General features: G+C 42.4%; 2 protein-coding genes across 2 annotated transcripts in view; one reads left to right on the top strand and one right to left on the bottom strand.

Annotated features, from left to right (window-relative positions):
- The window catches only part of LOC138980690 (serine/threonine-protein kinase Nek11-like), a 5,573-nt gene extending 1,392 nt beyond the window's left edge, over positions 1–4,181 (bottom strand). Inside the window, exons 1-2 of the mRNA XM_070353598.1 lie at positions 3,672–4,181; positions 2,587–2,728 (exon numbers count right to left, since the gene is read on the bottom strand). Of these exons, the coding sequence (XP_070209699.1) occupies positions 2,587–2,700 (114 nt within the window). The 5' untranslated portion in view covers positions 2,701–2,728; positions 3,672–4,181. The remainder of the gene's footprint in view (positions 1–2,586; positions 2,729–3,671) is intronic.
- A 5,976-nt stretch (positions 4,182–10,157) lies between these two features.
- On the top strand, positions 10,158–18,056 carry LOC138980688 (neuropeptide FF receptor 1-like). Its single transcript, XM_070353597.1, has 5 exons — positions 10,158–10,262; positions 11,432–12,464; positions 15,839–16,037; positions 17,442–17,701; positions 18,053–18,056. Exons 2-5 carry the CDS (start codon positions 11,464–11,466, stop codon positions 18,054–18,056), a joined length of 1,464 nt encoding a protein of 487 aa, XP_070209698.1. The 5' UTR covers positions 10,158–10,262; positions 11,432–11,463.
- Positions 18,057–21,169: the final 3,113 nt, after the last annotated feature.

Raw genomic sequence — 21,169 nt, 5'->3', positions numbered from 1 at the left:
AAGACATTTATCAAAAAAATGAAAAACCTGTTCGGGGATATCATACCCAGGAACTTTCATGTCAAATTTCATAAAGATCGGTCCAGTAGTTTGGTCTGAATCGCTCTACACGCACGCACGCACGCACACACACACACACATACACACACACACACACACACACACACACACACACACACACACACACACACACACACACACACACACACACACATACACCACGACCCTCGTCTCGATTCCCCCCTCGATGTTAAAACATTTAGTCATAACTTGACTAAATGTAAAAACGCACAGTTTACACAGTGAACGAATATCTGAGAGTCTTTTTAGAGATGGAAGAGGTGAGAGAGGGGTTATTTATCTCGTCATCATACACTATAGTTACGTTATTTGCGTGTTTGACCAAAATATGACATTTTACACAGATCGAGACAGTCATTGTTCTCCGAGACCGCGCTAGCGGTCGAGGTGAACAATGACTGTCGAGATCTGTGTAAAATGTCATATTTTGGTCAAACACGCAAATAACATTTATGTATCGATCGAATTCCTTTCAGGTACTTATGACTTTGTTGTTGTTTTGACGATTGAACGAGCACACACACACATGCATGCAATCCACATGTATGCAATCAAACACATAAGCTTCATATTTGGGCGTTTCAGGTTGACCGAAACTTCAAAGGAACTACAAAACACACGTCATGTACTCACTTTGCTGTTGTTTTGACATTGAACAGCACACACACATGCAATCAAACACATGACGTTTTTTTTTTTTAGTTCCTTTGAAGTTTCGGTCAACCTGAAAAGCCAAATTATAAAGTTTTGTCGGCCTCTGACGTCACATGACTCAAAGAAGGGAAATCCAATCTCCAATCGATACATACCATATTATTTTAGGCGATGTGAGGCACTAAAATCACCAGAAATAAACTTAAAGAATACATGGAATAATTTAGTTTTCTGGGTAGTTATTGAAATGACTTTATATGAAAAGAAATGAAAAATATGTGAATACTATAGGACATAGACTGTCGTTGCTATGGAAACTGGCTTTAACAACGCCATATTGGATTTCTAGGACACGGTTTTACAGCAACATCATATATCAAAAATGCTTAATATTTGGCACAAAGATACATATAGATGGATGTTTTGAGAAAAGACTACAGTTGAATTTATATTAAATTTTGAAATAAGGATTAATGAATATGCGGTTAGAAATTCATTAATCCTTATTAAAAAAATTAATATAAATTCAACTGTGGTCTTTGGTAAACATATCGTTCTACATGATTGTAGATAAAAGACATGTGTATGTTTGTGCCAAATATCATGCATTTCTGATGTATTATATTGCTGTAAAACCGTTTCCTAGAAATCCTTTATGGCGGCTTTTTCCATAGCAACGGCGATCTGTGTCCATTAATATTTACAACTATTTCATTCATTGTTATAAGTCACTTCAATAACAAACAAGAAAACAAGGTTATTTCATGTATTCTCCAAGTTTAATTTTAGTGCCACACATCGCCTTAAAAACACATGCGCTTCTCGCATGGCCTGCTGTAATACACGAAAACAGTAAGAAGGCCGTAGTTAGGACGCAAAAATCGGTTCGTTACAATGTCATTTGAGCATTTGCACATCGACCAGTCACTCTACGCATGAATTTACGGTCTCGAATGATTGATTAAAGGCACAGTAAGCCTCCCGTAAAGCATCACAGATACTGTCAGGCTTTTACACACAGTACAAACACCCTTTCATTTAAACACTCACTGCTTGAGAACATCCTAGCACTGCCCTCCGTAAAGAGCGAGCAATTGTCAAAGAATTTATTTTTGCGTGGTTTATCTTACTCCTGAGCCATCGTGAACCCGTGTGATCCAGTTTCCCTTTTTCACAATGCAGTCGTCAGTTTGTAATTTGAATGCGGCTCGCTGTGAGCTTATCTGCAATAGCACGTTATTATGTACCTCTGACTATGCACGAAACAAACGGCTGTGGTTCACAAGAATTCCAGCGATGGCTTTTGACTGTTCAGAGGAACCGGCGACGTCATAAACCGTCGTCTGCTACAAGAACCACGACCTTGCGTGACCTTGCTTCCGGGCTTTTCTTTTTTCAAACTTTCAAAACTTCGAATTGTACTGATCTTGTCTTGACGAAAAAAGAATTCTTTTATGATTTAAGAATGTTTGTGTAACAAGCTGTTAATTTATTATTTAGATTTTAAAAGTTATGTCTAGCACCAAAACGCACCACGGTCCGATTGTCTGACAGACAATCCGCAAAATTAATTCTTTGAAAATTGCTTGCTCTTTACGTAGAGCACCTAGGATGTTCCCGTTTGGTGAGCGTTCAAATGGAAGGGTGTGTGTACTGTGTGTAAAAGCCTGACAGTATCTGTGATGGTTTACGGGAGGCTTACTGTGCCTTCAATAATTGAGGACAAGAATAGTGGGTTTTTTAAACGGTCAGAGAAAGGAATTAATATATAACCGCCAAAATAATAATAAATCAAGACGACAGTTTTCTTAGAAATCGCCGGGTGAAGAGGAATGGACATTTCAAACCGACCTTCTCTTTGTCCGTGTTTTCCACCAAGTAGACGTTACCGAATGCCCCTTGGCCAAGCAGTCCTTTGTTGATGACGCCACTGTCACCAAGGCCAAGGTCATCTGTGTCCGCCATGATGTCTTGGTGCTCGACTTGATGATAGCTTGTTGGGAAACACTAAACGGTTAGTGCTTAAAGATTCAAATGACGCTCAGTCTGTGAAATTAAAGCTGTTTACAGTTTGATGAACCAGGATTGACCTTATTGTAAAACATTTTTGTGTCGGTGGAGGGAACACTTTAAGAGGCAGAGAGACACATAGTTGACAGACACAATGTAAACCGACGAAGAGAAAAAACGGGCAACAGAAAAGCAAGGCACAAACACACACAGATACAGATAGTACATACGAACAGACAGACAGACAGACAGACAGACAGACAGACAGACATACATATAGACAGAGAGACAGACAGACAGACTGATCGACAGACAGACACACACACACTCACACACACACACATACCTAAAGTGTGGATGGTTACCTAAGAGGCGGCACTGGGTGTAGTGCCTTTCTAGTGCACTTGCACTACAACAGCACTGGGTGCAGTACTCGCTCCGGCATCGAAGAATTTTGCACTAAAAAATGCACAAAATTTGACCTATTTCGTCGCCTATAGTGGACGGAAAGAATGTCATTTTGAACATTGTTATGACATTCTTTCCGTCAAAAAAGTCAATTTAACGGTGTTAAATGAAGCGACCATCCACACAATTAGGTTGCCATCCAGAGTTTAGGTTGCCATCCACGTGTGGATGGTTGCCTTATGGTGATTTAGGCAACCAAACCTGTGGAAACATGGGTACACACACACCTACACACACCCACACACACCCTTACACACCCACATACACACACACACACACACACACATACACACACACACACACACGCGCGCGCGCGCTCGCACATCCTTATACTTCATGCCCCCCCTCACACACACACACACACACACACCACAAACACACACACACAAGCAGACGAGCATACAGACGATGACCACAAATGCTACGGCCTAAGATATAAGAGAGAATTTTCAGCTTACCGAAACTATTCTTGCCCGGGCAGTACTCCGAGATATACAGAAGAAACACAGCTTGATGTGCACTGTAATCCAGCTTTCTTCGATCTCACGTCACAAGCGATAAATACAAGGGCTAAATAGCACCCAACACTGATACTTTTAATCCATTCATTTTCAACGACTGGATATAACTCTTATTCACAGCCTAAGTTTTCTCTTTGTGTGGTGCCCTACTCTGTGAAAGTCAGCGCTAAATACATGTCTATTCATACCTTTTGTGTCATTGGTTCTGCCATATATATATCTCTCCTATGCAGTTACTTACAATCTATCTGTTTCAAACTAATCGACAAATGTTTTGCACACGCAGCGTTGAAATTCAGTCTTAAACGTGCTACCGTTCCATGGACACGTTCGATTCCTTCCCACTCACACCTATTGAGTGTTTGATTCTGCTGTATTGATCGTGTTTGCTGGTTTAGTAGATCTTGGTCTGCATCGAAACAATGAGTCGACCTCATTTCCCAGAAAAGGTGCGCTTGTGACGTTGTATACGGGTATCGATACCTCTCACATTGCCAGCATTGGGTGACTTAACTCATATTGTCTCCCAGGTACGGATATATCCGTACCAATTCATATGGCTCTATCTGACCAAGTACGGATATATATCCGCTCAGACTGTTAGCTTCACTCACTTCCTGTAACGTCCATCTAACACCTGCATTTCAGTGTGTTGATACACAGTTACTACACAGTTACTACAATTCTGAGTGACCTGCTGCAGCACAGCTGGTCTCGGCTAATACGTACAACCTTTTCAAGGGGTTGAGGTGAGCGAGCGGAGAGGTGAAGTGGTGGAATTGGTGGTGATGGTGGGGGGTGGGGGGTGGGGGCGGTGTTGAGATTTATGGGTGAGCAATATGTACTACTGTAGGTGTGGTTTACCTATGTAAAGGAACGATGCCGGGTTTTCTAAAATTCAATACGATCAGGATGTTATAAGATAACAGTAGGCCTACATATAGATTTATTGAAGTGTACCGGTGTATGTGATGTTATTATGTTTAGATGTCAAACATCATATTTTATGAAAATATTAATGTTAGCCATTACATGTATATCTTTTGTTTGATGGTTATACGCATACATATGTCTCACCAACACATATTCCAACAACACATACACATTTAAAGAAGATAAACAAATTAACAAAAGGAAAAAATAAAAGAGGTATTGTACATGAAAATGTTAATGTCCATTGTAGCTAAAACACATTTATAACAGTTTATAAGGAATATTGTAACAATCAGTGGTATTTATTAAACGCCCCACATAATGTTGGCAAATTAAATAAAATAAATTTTTTTTACTACTGTAGAAAAAGTATACTTGCTACAGTCGTTCAAATGAGTGGAAAGGAACCAAACGATAGTCCTGGTCTGCATTTATTAAATTGTACAGATTGGTTCGTACTGGGAACAGTTAACAAGTGTTTGTCTTTAGCATGTACAAATCTTGGACCCGGGAGCCTCCCAATGCATCTACATTGTCTGATAGGTTTGTAAAGGTTAAACACACGCACGCACGCACGCACGCACGCACGCACGCACGCACACACACACACACACACACACACACACACACACTTTGTGATGACAAGGAGAACAAAGATCATGAGGTACATTTGATTTAGGCGTATGAAATCGTCAAAGAACAAGAATTTACTCAAAGCTCAGTTTTCGGTTCCTTTTCTCTATCTTTGTCTCCGTCTATCTGCCTTTCTCTCTTTCTGTGTCTCTGTCTATCTCTTTCTTTGTGGTCTCTCTCTTTCACTGTCTGTCTGTCTGTCTGTCTGTCTGTCTGTCTGTCTGTGTTTCTCTCTCTTCTGACACAAACATCATGCAAAATGAATCGACAATGTTCATAAATAACTATGTCGGGAATTTCTATTGGCCACGAGGAAGAGTTGTGCCCCTTCTTCTTCTACATTCGTGGGCTGAAACTCCCACGTACACTCGTGTTTTTGCACGAGTGGATTTTTACGTGTATGACCATTTTTACCCCGCCATTCAGGCAGCCATACGCCGCTTTCGGAGGAAGCATGCTGGGTATTTTTTTATTTTTTTCATAGCCCACCGAACTCTGACATGGATTACATGATCTTTTCCGTGCGCACTTGTTCTTGTGCTTGCGTGTGCACACGAAGCGGGATAAGCCACTAGCAGGTCTGCACATAAGTTGACCTGGGAGATCGGAAAAATCTCCACACTTAACCCACCAGCCGGCCGCGGCCGGGATTCGAACTCACGACCTTCCGATTAAGAGGCCGACGTCTTATACCACCCCGCCACAGCGCCCGTCGAGTTGCGCCCCTTGATACTGAGGCAATCGTGCGATGCAGTGCCACTTATCGGTTAGAGAAGGCGATCGTGGCATCACAGTGAATAGGGCACACACACACACACACACACACGCACACACGTACACAAACACACACACTCACATAAACAGCACGCACGCACGCACACACACACACACACACACACACGCACGCACGCACGCACATACACACACACAGACACAGACACATACGCTCGCACACACACACACACACACACACACACACACACACACACACACGTACACACGCACACACACACACACACGTACACACGCACACGCACACACACACACACACACACGTGTATATATAGTTTTATTCGAGAATTATGGTAAAATGCATTGGAACCTCTTGTATATCTGTTTTTGCAAATTTCGATTTCGAACACAATTATGATTAACAAATTGATTTAAACGTTTGCAAGTTTTCAAACTGAAATGCAATTCTAAACTTTTCAATGATAATGTATCTCGATATAGTTGTATTCAAGAATTATGGTAAAATGCATTGGAACCACTTGTATATCTGTTTTTGCACTTTTAATTAACAAATTGATTTAAACGTTTGCAAGTTTTCAAACTGAAATGCACTCCTAAAGTCCATACTTGGTCCAAAAAAATGTAACAGTGCCGCCTCAACATTTTGGTATCTGTAGGTTATCATCGAAATCCGTTGATTGTTAAATATTGTATTGTTTACAGACTAAGGCAGACAGACAGACAGTGTGTGCACACATACACACTACCCACACAAACGCACGCACACACAGACACACACTCGTGCACATACACAACACACACACACACATACACATACACACACACACACACACACACACTACCCACACAAGCGCACACACACACACGCACACACACACAAATACACTGCCCACACAAACGCACGCATATACACACACACTGTCACACACAATCCCACACTGTGACACACACACACACACACGCTCGCGCGCGCACACACACCCACACTGCCCACACAAACGCACGCACATACACACATACACACACACACACACACTCTTACACAGATATACTCTTCAAAAAAGTTAAGGACCGGTCATGAAATGTTCACAATCATTAAAATATTCGCTAAAAAATCAAGGGTTTCACAATTTATATGAAACGTCACTTTTTTGAATTAACGAAAGGGCAGTGAATCTTGTTCTATGAACATTTTTGGTAGGCAGTGTCACTGTGTCATCTAAACAGGCGGTTTTCTTTAAAAAGTGTGCAGTTTTCAAAGTCCTATGAAATCGGTGCAAGACATGCCAGGACAAAAACCAGTAATGCACGTGCTACAACAGGGTTCCACCCACGAAATGTGCTAACAAATTTGTGTTTGTAAAATGACACACTGACAAAATAATGCAATGAAACATCATGCCCCTATCACGAACACAGAGAGACTTGGATAAGGCAAGGGCAGTTTGATGGCTACAAGATGTTGTTTCTGCCAGGCAAGTGGTTCAGAGTGTTGCAGTGTCTCACTTCAACATCGTCGGACTGAAGGAATGGCTTCAAGCAATTGTCAGAGTACAGTTACGACAATGTTATGGTCGGCCTACAGTCACCACAACAATGAAAGATCGCCTCATCCAAATGAAGGTCAAGCAGCAAAGAAAAGGTTACTGAAAAGGCAGCAGGCATCAACCATGAGCTGCCACCACACACTGTTGTCAGGAATCAAAGTGTTACAAACTGCTTACACGCTTTTAACGTCAGTGAAAGACGCCCAGTCCGCAAAACAACATCGACTGCCAACCATCCAGCTGCCCATCGAGCCTGGTGCACTCAACATGTAAGGTGGTTACGTCATCGTAAGGCTCAGTTTTTGTTTACAGATGGGTCCCGCCTCTCTTTGGATCCTGCTGATGGACGCATCAGAGTCTGGAGGCGTCGTAGAGAGCGCTTTGCAGATGGCGCTGTTCTAGAACGAAATCGTTTGATGGGGGCTCTGTGATGGTCTGGGGAGAGATCATCTTACGTTGTAGGACATCTCACTACCTATTAGCGGGAGATTAACAAGTGATCGCTGCCTGAATAAGATTTTGCAGTTTTTTGTCGTAAGAAATACTACTGTTGTGAATTTGAAATCAGAGGGTTGTCTAGAGTAACACGCTCTAGGGTTGTTTTCACTGCCATGTTTGACGTGACATTTTCTGGAGACAGTCCTCAGTTCTTCAATAAAACAATACAGAAAAAATTAAATCATTTAACCTTGTCATTTCTTTATGGCATGCGTTTGAAAAAGTGGTCCTTAACTTTTTTTGAAGGGTACATACACACACACATACACATAAACACACACAGACACAAATACATACACACATAGACACACACACATAGACACACACACATAGACACACACACATAGACACACACACATAGACACACACACACACACACACACACACACACGGGAAACTCTGGGGATGTCGGAATTACTTAAACGCGTAAACTCATGACTCTCTTAGTCATAAAACAATGCTGGGTTTTAGCCAAATATGACAAGCAAATCAGCCGACGAGTTGTTTTGATGAAGGGCAAATTTACATAAAGACCATAGCAACTCAGGATTGCGAACGACAACAACAACATTAGCCTATATATTAAACTCGCGCAAGACTGTTTACCCAATCTTTGAGAACCTCTGATGTAAATTTACTGTTGCCTTCAGTTTTAGATCGATTATAATAAGTACTGTACCACACTGAAACCCAAACAAACGAAAAGACGTAAGCAGCCAAAATGTATAGGATATGTGCAACAAGAGTAGTAGTGAGAGAAACGCTGAACCAATCTCCTGGTTTGTTTGTTTGTTTGCTTAACGCCCAGTCCACCACGAAGGGTGGTATCAGGGCGGTGCTGCTTTGACATTTAACGTGCACCACACACAAGACAGAAGTCGCAGCACAGGCTTCATGTCTCACCCAGTCAAATTATTCTGACACCGGACCAACCAGTCATAGCTCTAACCCCATAATGCCAGACGCCAGGCGGAGCAGCCACTAGGTTGCCAATTTTAAAGTCTTAGGTATGACCCGGCCGGGGTTCGAAATCACGACCTCCCGCTCACTGGGCGGACGCCTTACCACTAGGCCACCGTGTTGCGGTCCAATCTCCTGGTACATGAGCGAATAACAAGCATTGACATGAACAAGAGACTTTCATCCTCACCAACGTTAAACCGTCCGATTTCAAGGGTGACGAGCGTATTGAATTACGGTAGGATATTCAGATTGAGTATATGGGGATTGCACAACACACACACACACACACACACACACACACACACACACACACACACACACACACACACACACACACACACACACACACACACACACACACACTCACTCATACATTTCGTGGTTCCGGGTCGGTAATCTAGACGCCAGGCTGTCCAACAGACAGAGACAAACAGACACGATATATTTATGTCCTACAGCCGTATATAATTTTGGCCTCTTGAGGACAGGTCTGTCCTACTGCGTACCTGTGTAAATAACTATGTGTACAAGTCCTAGAAGTGATGCACGACCAGTTGTATGCAGGAGCACGCACACTGTGACTCGGACACATTACATGGACGCTAATGACTTCAGTGATCAAGTTGGAGGTCACAGACAGACAGACAGACAGCCAAGTAAGCATATACGAATGCGCGGAAGTACAAGTACACACATCCACACAAATAATATACACATTCGCGCGCGCGCGCACACACACACACACACACACACACACACATACACACACACACACACACACACACACACACACACACATACTTACACGCATACAGACAGACACACACACACAGACAGACACACACACACACACACACATACCACAAACCCATATACACAAACGTTAACCAATATACTAACAAACGATCACTCATTCTTACATAAAATATCCGAATTATTTGTAGCTGTCGGTGTTTGACAACGAGAAGCGTCGCGTTTTCAAAGGAGAAGAGTTTAACACATGCTCTCGCATAACAATCTCCCATATGCTGCACCTATGTGTAACATTATCCACGACTGCCTGTAATCCACACTATTTTACATCCTTATTGAAATGTTCACTCTTTTGTTTTCACCAATGAGAATACAGTTTTCAGAGCACACAACTGTTGAGAAAACCTTGCGAGACATAGTACTGCAAACTGCTGTCGCTAGTTACAAGGTATGTAGACTTTTTCTCTTGATTCCAGCATAACGGGATTCAGTATATGTTGCAAAAATTCAGCATTTTGCACACTTCAACACAAATGAATATTACAATTTGGGATCAATTTTGGTACAAAAGCAACAACGCGCTTGTGTGGTATGGAAATGTGAACGCGAAACAACAATTACAAAAAACAGGTCTTCCAACATCAAAACCAAGTCCAGCGCAGCAGACTGAACTGGCACGTCACTCACAGCGATAAAAAGCGTGCCAGTTCAGTCTGCTGCGCTGGACTGGGTTTTGATGTTGGAAGACCTGTTTTTCGTATTTGTTGTTTCGCATTCACATGTAAGTGTACTAACTATGCCAGTGAATAATCGTACGCGACGCCAGTTTAACTTGTTGCACAAGAAAATTGTTTGATTAAAATCAACAAGGTGTGTTTTAATCAAAGAAGGGGTACGGACACATGTTTTGTTTGGGCTACATGTGTTGCAAAGTATTTGAAACGGCGGTATTCCTGTATATACAGTGGTGCCTGCGTTGAAAGACGAAAACCATTTGGACAAACCATGAGTGTTGGAACATTGCACGCGGGGTATCTTGACCGGTACATTTTAGAAAAAATAATAATGGAAATAAGATCTGAAGGTTTATTTTCAAGCGAGATGTCCGCAATCTACATGGAAGAGTAAACCTCTTCATTATCTAGAGCGCTCGATCTGTTCTCCTATTTCTGTGTGTGTGTGTGTGTGTGTGTGTGTGTGTGTGTGTGTGTGTGTGTGTGTGTGTGTGTGTGTGTGTGTGAGTGTGTGTGTGTGTGTGTGCTTATGCGTCCTTGTAAAATAAAGTTCAGTGCAGTTCAGTTCAGCTCGCTAAATTAGATTTCCTCGCGGCGAGAATTGCCTAAGAAACGCTACTTCCTCGCCACACTCGCCAAATCTAGCGTCTAAGAAACGGAGGACTGGCTGAACAAGAGCAGTACAAAACATTGAAAGGAAGAAGGCCCAGCGACTGTGCTTCTCTGCCTGCTTCTGTGATTTAGGTCAGCACGTTTTTTTGCGACGAATTGTGTAATATTATCATACACACGTAGGCAGTCTCTGGTTAAACGGCTATGAACAGATCGACATCATATGTTTTCAACAATGTGCGTGTCTCACCAGCAGTCATTTTTTCCCCAGATTCTTGAAACGTCTTTTAGTGTCTACTGAAGATGACGAGCTGCACAACTCTCTCCAATGTCACAGTCGACCAGAGTACCCCTCCTGTCACCGACGACCCAATGACTTCAGTTTCAGGGGCACCCATCACTGGAGACAATGCTTCTGATGACGACATAGACGACTTCTTGCATGGGATAAACATGGATTATGTCTCTGCCGTAGCACCAGGTATTACGTTTCTCTCTTTCCTCATGGTGCTTGGTCTGGTGGGTAACACCCTCGTCATCGTGGTGTACTACCGGAGGTTCAAGCCCAGCGTGACCCGAGTGTACATCCTGGCCATGGCTGTGTGCGACTTCCTCATCAACGTCCTAGCCATCCCCATGCAGATCGTGATGGTCCGTTTTACCGTCACCTTCTACGTCACGTGGGGTTGCAAGGCCATCTTTGTGGGCAATGTGGCTTTCGTCCTCTTCACGGGGGCCATCCTGGTGGCCGTGGCTGTTGACCGCCAAAAGGCCATCTGCAGGAACCGACCCGGGGCCCTGAACTCTGTTCGCGGCGCGTACAGGGCTGTGGTCATTTCTGCCGTGGTTTCTGTCCTCGTGGCCTGCCCCTACGCTGAGCTTGTCGAGGATCACGTTATAACGTTCCCACATTCTAATATCACGGGAAACGGGTGCGCTGCCGCTGACAAATATCTCCACACTCCCTTTCGTAAGGTCTACTTGGCGGTACTGACTTTGCTGTACATTGTGTGCGTGACGATTATGGTCGTGTCGTACGCACGTATCGCACGCTATTTGTGGCAGCACCAGGCAACCACAACGACCTTAAATCGGCGGTCTCGGTGTGCTGCCCCTAACTCCAACCCTCCTGGTGCAAGTGTCAAACCAGTTCCTGCCCGCACATCCTTGATGCTGTTTGTCTTCACTGTGGTCTTCATTATCAACTATCTCCCCACCCTGGTTTTATGGATCGTAGACGAGGTGGATCCGAAGATGTACACGGGAGATCTGGAGCTGAATGCTCGCTTCATATTTTCGCGATGGTATTTTATTAACAGTGTCGTCAATCCCTTGATCTACAGTTTTTTCTCCTGCAAATTCCGAAACGAGTGTCGGTCTCTTTTTGGTTGTAATTCACACTAATGCAAATAGCAAATACCAGGCTGAACAAATGTTCACTAGGTGTTTTTTCAAAGATGCTAGTGAATTCAAGTTACTCCCCCTGCAGTGTAATGTCACTTGCTTCATTCATACAAGGAGTTAATTACTTCCCTTTCCTTTTTGTTTCCAGACGGACAAGGAATAGAATCAATTACCGTAAACTACCTTGTAAACACCCAGTGTCGAGCAAACGCCCACCCTCTAATTCGGGTCACAAACTGTGTATGGGCTATAGTACCTTGTCAACGCCCATCCCCCACATTTGTTCCAAAGGTGTAAAAGATACAAGTTTTTAGTTGATTCTAATCCTCTTCCCAAAATACAGAGATATCATTCGAGTGAATAATGACAAAATGCTGCAATGCAGTGAGTAGGGCATGTCCAAAAAATTAGCTCTCTCAACGCTTGAAATTAAAACACAAATTTCTTTATTTCGGTACGCTGGCTTTGTTGTAGAATGTTCATATGTTCATAATCAATATTTTATTTTCCTCACTGAGTTATGTCCCTTGTTTGGCAGTCATATTGTTTAAGAGGATTTCACTGTGCATGAAGTGACGTTTTTGGTCACTTTTTTTAGATTCGGGTTCAGTACAATCCAATTTTTTTTGTAATTTCAGTAATCATCATATCACATGAGACTGACATTGATGTATACTGTGATATAAGTCGGCAGTTGTTGAAACTCTTTGTAGCCAAAATATTAAAGAATGCAACTCACCCCCCTAAATGGCCTCGTCCGTGACATTTTGGATACAAAAATTCATGTACTGATTGCATTTCGTTTTATACAGAAATTTTACTTGAGATTATCTTCAAGCTTTTCGAAAGGCACTATTTGTCGCTTTTATTTAATTTGCCAGACATACAGTTGCTGACTTAATTGTGTCACGGACGAGGCACTTTTTGATGTGTTATAGCGGTATTTGCCTTCCTTTTGTCTCCCTGTCTTTGCGCGTGCTTCATCAGAAATCAGTCAGCTGATTAATTTAGACCTATTCTTAGACTGAGACATGTCATGTTGCAGTGAAATACACAAGTAAAATGCTTTCGGGGCAGCCAATAACGGTGGTCCAGGCGACAGGTAAAACTGTAACATTTGGGAAAGCAACCAAACCAATGATGTACGTCGGGTACATTCACCAGCTAAAACATTATGTGTCCATTCAACCTGCAAGACGCCGAAACAGTCGTTGCCGTTGAAAGCCCTCGAACCGAGTACCATTGAAGCCTGCAAAACAATACTCACCTGCGATTACTTGACGCATCTACCGACTACAGTGTATAGCTGTCGCTCACAGTGGCAGTGCCAATTACGCTGTTTTTAGGGGGGAGGGGGAAGAAGTGAGCCGTGTCGCTGATTGGTTACCGATTCGGTAAAGGTGGTAAAGACAAGTCTGACACTAGTCAATAATTGGAAGCAATCTTAACGGAAACTGGCTTATTTATTGGGCATTTAGTGTGTTCCGTCGAAGCTTCGTGCTCATTTGTTACCTCATGTTATTATGACTTTGTTGCCACTTTCTCTGTCCCTCAGTGTCAATATTTTGACATGCCAATGAATGTGCTGTTTTGGAGGGGGGAGAGGGGGGTGACGAAGTTAGCTACGCTGTCGCCCTGTCGCTGATTTGTAACAGATTCGGCAACGGTGGAAAAGACAAGTTAGTTTGACTTTACATTGTAATTGGAAACAATCTTTACTTTGCCTTTTCAGAAACTGACTTTTATTTGGCATTTTAACCATTTACTGTGGAAGCTGCATGCTCAGTTGTTATCTCATGTTGGAGGGAAATTAACAATCCTGAAGTTAAATAAAAGCAACTTGCCGAAATTCTGTTAAATAAACAGCATCGTTTGTCTTTTAACCTTTGACAAGTGTTTTGTTTTATTTATATGAGAGAAAAAACCCGTTGGTGCAACAAGTATTGTCCATATTTAGACAAACAGACACATGCTCAAACGCATGCAATCAAAACATATTTCATTCGAGCTCATAATTTTGATGCATTTCTTAATATACACTCTGTCACAATACCAATTTTCAACTTGATTGGATTAAAACTTTGGCTGGATAACTCTCCAACACAAATCTGAAAAAAATCAAGGTTCGAACATAGATCTGACCTTGACCTTTCATTTACAACCTTGAAACTTTGCACGACAGATTATATTACCCATATGTACCTATCCACCAAGTTTTGTTTTCAAATATTCATGGGCTCTTGAGGATCCTTCTTTATGCTTACTAAAGCTAACGGACAGACGTAACCCGGGCGGACGAACGAGCGAATGTAAACACTGACCCAAATTAATGATAGTCTCACATTGTGGGTGACTACTGAAAACGATATGTTGCTATAATAAAATTTGTTGATCTCCTGAAGACGTCACTACTATAGTGCATTTCGTACGTGCCTCGTCCGTGACGTGTACTGGCCTCGTCCGTGACAAATGTTCAAGCGTTTCTCCGAAATGTGATTTATTTTTTAACTTTTTGAATTATCTTTACCGAAAGAGCAATGCTTGCCATTAATGTTTCATCGCTATGAACGAAAACAGCGAACACAATTCGCAGAAATATCAACTTACTTCTTTGTGATTGAAAAATAGGACAGAATTTTGGCCTCGTCCGTGACGCACATCAAACATCGAAGAACTCGCCCACAAATTAAATATTTCTCTATTTCATACTTCACAGAGAACAACAGTCACAAGTTGCATAATCCTCGATCATTGTCAACTTAATATAGTTGTTTTGTTGATTTCCACGTGCCTTTATGTTCGTCCGAATGCCTCGTCCGTGACGCTGGATATGCCCAGTAGTGTTCATGAGCGGGGATTGACACACCTGACGTGACCTCTCACTACTTTTTACCAAATTACCTATTTTATCAAAGTTTTATCGATTGGATTTACTACCAGAAGTTGTCTGATGGAACTGTCTACACAGTGGTATAATTTTCTACGCATTCTGTCCATGGATCTCAGAGCTTTCTCCATCTTCGTCGTTTGGCTAGCCATCACTGTGCAGTGCTCAGTAGGCCTCTTCAGCGACTTGCTCAGCCAGTTGGCAAGCAGCGATGACAGTGCGCTTGTTTACGCCGCTTACAGTGCACGCGTACCCGTACCCGTAGGCCTACCTCGTGTGCCTATCGGTGTTCGCTCTGATCGTCGCTGTTTCACCAGAGAGTACCTGTTGGACTTGAACCCGAGCAGTACTGCTGTGCCTCCCGTACTTGGATTACCTGATCGACAGTCGGGGCCTTCGTCGTCGCCTCGATCTGCCTCCAGCTGTGTACCCAGTGACGCTTCGTCGCTGTGTCGTCGTCTTCACGACCTTGGCATTCACTGCCATCAGCTACCATGCCTACACATCCCTCCAAAGAAGGCACACAGGGGACATCGTCGTTGACCACGTCGGAGGAATGGGGCAGTGCTACCGACGCCAAAAGACTGTAAGTCTCGATCACACACCTTACTCCCCACTTCCACCATCACACCTCTCCGCATCGCACTTTTCAACGCTCAGTCTGTTTCTTCAACTCAGCAAGCATGTAAAAGAACAGAAATCGTCGAGTTTGTCACAGACAATGACCTAGACATTTTGATTTTGACCGAGACTGTTAGCGAGATTTAAGAAACAGCACGTTTCGTTTTGCAGCTCGTTTCGTTTGGTGAATGAGTCACCCCGCGAAACGGAACGTGTAACGAGACGGCATAGGCCGCAGACAAGATTTAGATGTATTCACGTTTCGTTTCGGAATGAAAGGCCGGGCATGGCAGGATATGATCCGCTGACTGGGCATGGCATAATTTCAACTCCACGAGTCAATAAAGGATTGACATACTCGCATTGCACGCACAAGAGCTTCACATTTTTCAATTCATGCACCTGATCACATACGAAGCCAGAATAAAAATTCGATGCGATGACCTACTTCTGCTTCGCCATTTGCTTTCTCACCATGAAGTTGGATAAATGTACCAGGATCAGCACCCTTCAAAATATTTCAGTTCACAACAGTTGTCTACCTCCAATGAACACATTCTCAGCGCTGAAAGACTGTGAAAGGGTTGATGAATCTAGCAATGCATAAAATGGCCAACAAATAAAACTGTTAGTGTGCAAAAATACTCACAAAAGTTGACGAAATATTGTTCGTTTTTTGGGGGTGGAAAACGTGACTGCGTTTTGACGTTCCACGTTCCGTTTCAGTTGACCTTCACCTTTCCAGCGAGAGACCCCCGAAATAATGACGTTTACCACAACTTCAAAACGAAACGTCCCAACGTTTCGTTTCTTAAATCTCCGTATTGTTGACTTGACACCAGCAAACTATTCCCTCCGATCGTTTCCCCGCAGTGTCACTCGCGGTGGTGGAATAGCAGTGATCTTCAAAAACTCTCTCTCTAGTCATGTGTCGTTTAATTCGGTACTGCCATTTACACATCCATCCTTTGAGTGTGTACAAGTGACACTAGCCCTTCATCAGAAACCAGTTCAGTTGTTTTGCATCTATAGGCCTCCTCCAAACTCAAAAAACAAATTGACTGATGCCATGTTTTTCTCTGAATTTCATGACCTTGTTGACCATTGTAACACTTTGTCTGGAACTCCTGTTTTGCTTAGTGATATCAATGTTCATTTTGATGACTGCAACCACCCTTCCACTGTCAAGATGTTAGATATTTTAGATGTTTTTCAATTCACACAGTCAGTCAGTCATCCAACGCACAAGAAGAATCACATACTGGATTGGGTTATGCATAGGCCTGATGATCATATTGTTCAATCTGTGTCTGTTACACATGTCTTAGCCTCAGATCATTTTTGTGTTTTGTTTGATCTGATGACCCAGTGTCCTCCTCCTCCACCCATGTTTAAGTCTGTCCGCTGTCTCCGTACGATGGATAAAGACGCTTTTAGGGACGAGCTGCAGAACGCGCTGCCCCCCTCCCCCTCCGCTGACCAACTTGATGCCACACTTCGTGCTGCTCTTGACGTTCATGCCCCTGTTTCACGTCGCCGTGTCCGCCCGTCCAAGTCCGCACCGTGGTATTCCAATATCTGTGTCGAACTGCGTGATGCCAAATGTGACCGTAGGCGTGCTGAGCGCAGGTATCTTAAGACTGGTCTTACTGTCCATAAACAAATATTTCAAGGAGCAAAGGACATTGTAACTAAGTTAGTACACGCAGTCAAATAGCCGGGCAGGATAGGCTCGTCAACCCTGGCAGGCAGCTATCCTAAGAGAAGAAGAAGAAGTACACGCAGCAAAGACAACCTTCCTCCAAACCCAGATTATTGCTTGCGATTCAAGCAAAAAAACTGTTCGATATTTGCTGCCGGTTGACCGGCCGCAGTAAGGTATCCCCACTTCCCACTGTTTTCCCCGCTAGTCAGCTGCCAGATGTATTCAGTGATTATTTTATCAAGAAGGTTTCTGATATTCGTTCTGAACTTGATCAGATGAGTGCACATTCTGCTTCCTCCAGTCATGTTGATGTTCCCACTGATTGTTCTTTTCCATCATTTCAGCCAATCAGTGAAAAAGACCTTAAATCCATTATTCTGAAGTCCAAACTTGATGTTCCCACTGATTGTTCTTTTTCATCATTTCAGCCAATCAGTGAAAAAGACCTTAGATCCATTATTCTGAAGTCCAAACCAACAATTTGTCCACTTGATGCCATACCCACACCACTGCTTTTTGAGAATCTTGATGTGTTGTTGCCAACTCTTACTCAAATTGTCAATGATAGCCTGTTATCTGGTGTTTTTCCATCATTGTTCAAAACTGCACTTGTCAAACCACTTCTCAAAAAACCTAGTCTTGATGTCAATATTTTGAAGAATTATCGTCCTGTATCTAATTTATTATTCTTGTTCAAAGTTTTTGAAAAGGTAGTTTTGAAGCAGCTGTTGTCATATTTGAACACCCATGATTTGATCTCGCACTCTCAGTCTGCTTATCGCCCTTCTCACTGTACTGAAACAGCCCTACTTAAAATAATCAGTGACATTCTGTCTGCTCTGGATGGTGGTGATGTGTCAGTGCTTACCCTACTTGACCTTTCTGCAGCGTTCGACACGATTGACCATGTCACGCTTCTCCATAGACTTCAGACTCTGTACGGCATATCCGGTCCACCGCTAGCATGGCTTGAGTCCTATCTCATTGGCAGGACTCAGGCTGTGCTTGTCGATGGCCAGATGTCTGCTCCAGCCCCACTTTCTTTTGGCGTTCCTCAAGGTTCAGTACTCGGTCCCGTCCTTTTTATATTTAGTCAAGTTTTGACTAAATATTTTAACATCGAGGGGGAATCGAAACGAGGGTCGTGGTGTATGTGTGTGTGTGTGTGTGTGTGTGTGTGTGTGTGTGTGTGTGTGTGTCTGTGTGTGTGTGTAGAGCGATTCAGACTAAACTACTGGACCGATCTTTATGAAATTTGACATGAGAGTTCCTGGGTATGAAATCCCCGAACGTTTTTTTCATTTTTTTGATAAATGTCTTTGATGACGTCATATCCGGCTTTTCGTGAAAGTTGAGGCGGCACTGTCACGCCCTCATTTTTCAACCAAATTGGTTCAAATTTTGGTCAAGTAATCTTCGACGAAGCCCGGGGTTCGGTATTGCATTTCAGCTTGGTGGCTTAAAAATTAATTAATGACTTTGGTCATTAAAAATCTGAACATTGTAAAAAAAAAATAGAAATTTATAAAACGATCCAAATTTACGTTTATCTTATTCTCCATCATTTGCTGATTCCAAAAACATATAAATATGTTATATTCGGATTAAAAACAAGCTCTGAAAATTTAAATATATAAAAATTATTATCAAAATTAAATTGTCCAAATCAATTTAAAAACACTTTCATCTTATTCCTTGTCGGTTCCTGATTCCAAAAACATATAGATATGATATGTTTGGATTAAAAACACGCTCAGAAAGTTAAAACAAAGAGAGGTACAGAAAAGCGTGCTATCCTTCTTAGCGCAACTACTACCCCGCTCTTCTTGTCAATTTCACTGCCTTTGCCATGAGCGGTGGACTGACGATGCTACGAGTATACGGTCTTGCTGAAAAATGGCAGCTACTTGACTAAATATTGTATTTTCGCCTTACGCGACTTGTTATCATGTACACTAAGCCCCTCTCCACACTGATTCAAAACCATTCTGTTTTAAATCAGTCTTTTGCTGATGACACCCAGCTGTATAAACCCAGTCCCCCTGCAGAGACACATTCCGCCATCCAGACCATTCAGACATGCATCACTGATGTTAAATCTTGGATGGTCGATAACAAACTCAAGCTGAATGATGATAAGACTGAAGTCTTACTGTGCAAAAAGAAGAACACTACATTTCCCTCTCCTCAACCTGTTTCTGTTCAAATAGGCAACACCGACATTCTTTTCTCACCATCAGCTAGAAACCTTGGATTCACCCTTTCATCTGACATGACCCTTAACAAACATATATCTTTAGTCTGTAGAGCAGCTTATTTTGAGCTTCGTAAGATCAGCACCATTCGCCACACACTCTCCTCTCAAACAACTAACACTCTTGTCTGTGCCTTTGTTCTTTCTAAACTTGACTACTGCAACTCTCTTCTCTCTGGCTGTCCTCTGTACCTCCTGCATAAACTACAAAAAGTCCAAAACTCGGCAGCACGCCTCATTCTCAAAGCACGAAAACGAGATCACGCAACACCACTTCTTCACACACTGCACTGGTTACCTATTCAAGCCCGCATTGACTACAAACTGTCCACCCTCTGCTTTAACTTCTTTTCTGGCTCGTCTCCTGCTTACTTCTCTGAACTCCTCACCGTCTATTCTCCAGCAAGACAACTCCGTGCCTCTTCTGACTGTCGCATCCTTACCATTCCACACACCAAAACCAAAACCAAAACATACGGACAACGCACTTTTACTTTCTGCGCACCCACACAATGGAATTCTCTCCCCTTTCACATCCGCCACTCTCAGTCACCCCAAGCTTTCAAACGAGCACTTAAAACGCACCTCTTCAAGAAATACAACCCCTGATTTTGTTTTCTCAGTCCATCAGTAGGCTACATGTAGTGTATTTGTTGTTTTAGTGATAATGTTTTCAGCATTGTTGATAACATGTTCTGTTGATTAAGGGTATTCAGCTGGTATTTCCTTGTTTTTTACTACCTATTTTATTCATGTTTTTATTACTTAGTGGAAGAATCTTTTGTAATGTATGTTTGATGGTGTATGCTTTTAATTAAGCGTTGTTGACTATGAATGTAGATGTAAATGCTTGTATAACTGTGTTTTAATTTTAAATGTGTCAAGCGCAAAGAGCATAATTGTAAAGTTATGATGTTGCGCTATATAAATGCTCATTTATTATTATTATTATTATTATTATTATTATTATTATTATTATTATTATTATTATTATTATACCGTTGAGTTCATACATTTGCCACTGCAGTCTCTGGGCAACCATGCCAAATGTGGACGACGAGGTTTCAGAGGTCGACCTTGGGGGATTTAAAACGATCGAATGAACTGACTGTTTAATTCGCCGCTGTTTTAGACAAAA

This window comes from Littorina saxatilis, linkage group LG11 (genome assembly GCF_037325665.1).
Source record: "Littorina saxatilis isolate snail1 linkage group LG11, US_GU_Lsax_2.0, whole genome shotgun sequence".
Lineage (NCBI taxonomy): Eukaryota > Metazoa > Mollusca > Gastropoda > Littorinimorpha > Littorinidae > Littorina > Littorina saxatilis.
The sequence above is the reverse complement of the archived record's forward strand: the minus strand, read 5'-3'. Positions and strand labels throughout refer to the sequence as shown.

Bases quoted from the DNA above. Each gene is read 5' to 3' on its own strand.
- LOC138980688 (XM_070353597.1), top strand. From the start codon at position 11,464: ATGACGAGCTGCACAACTCTCTCCAATGTCACAGTCGACCAGAGTACC. The intron at 12,465-15,838 runs GTATTTTATTAA...CCTGATCGACAG, and splicing joins CGCTTCATATTTTCGCGATG to TCGGGGCCTTCGTCGTCGCC. The intron at 16,038-17,441 runs GTAAGTCTCGAT...CTGATGACCCAG, and splicing joins GCTACCGACGCCAAAAGACT to TGTCCTCCTCCTCCACCCAT.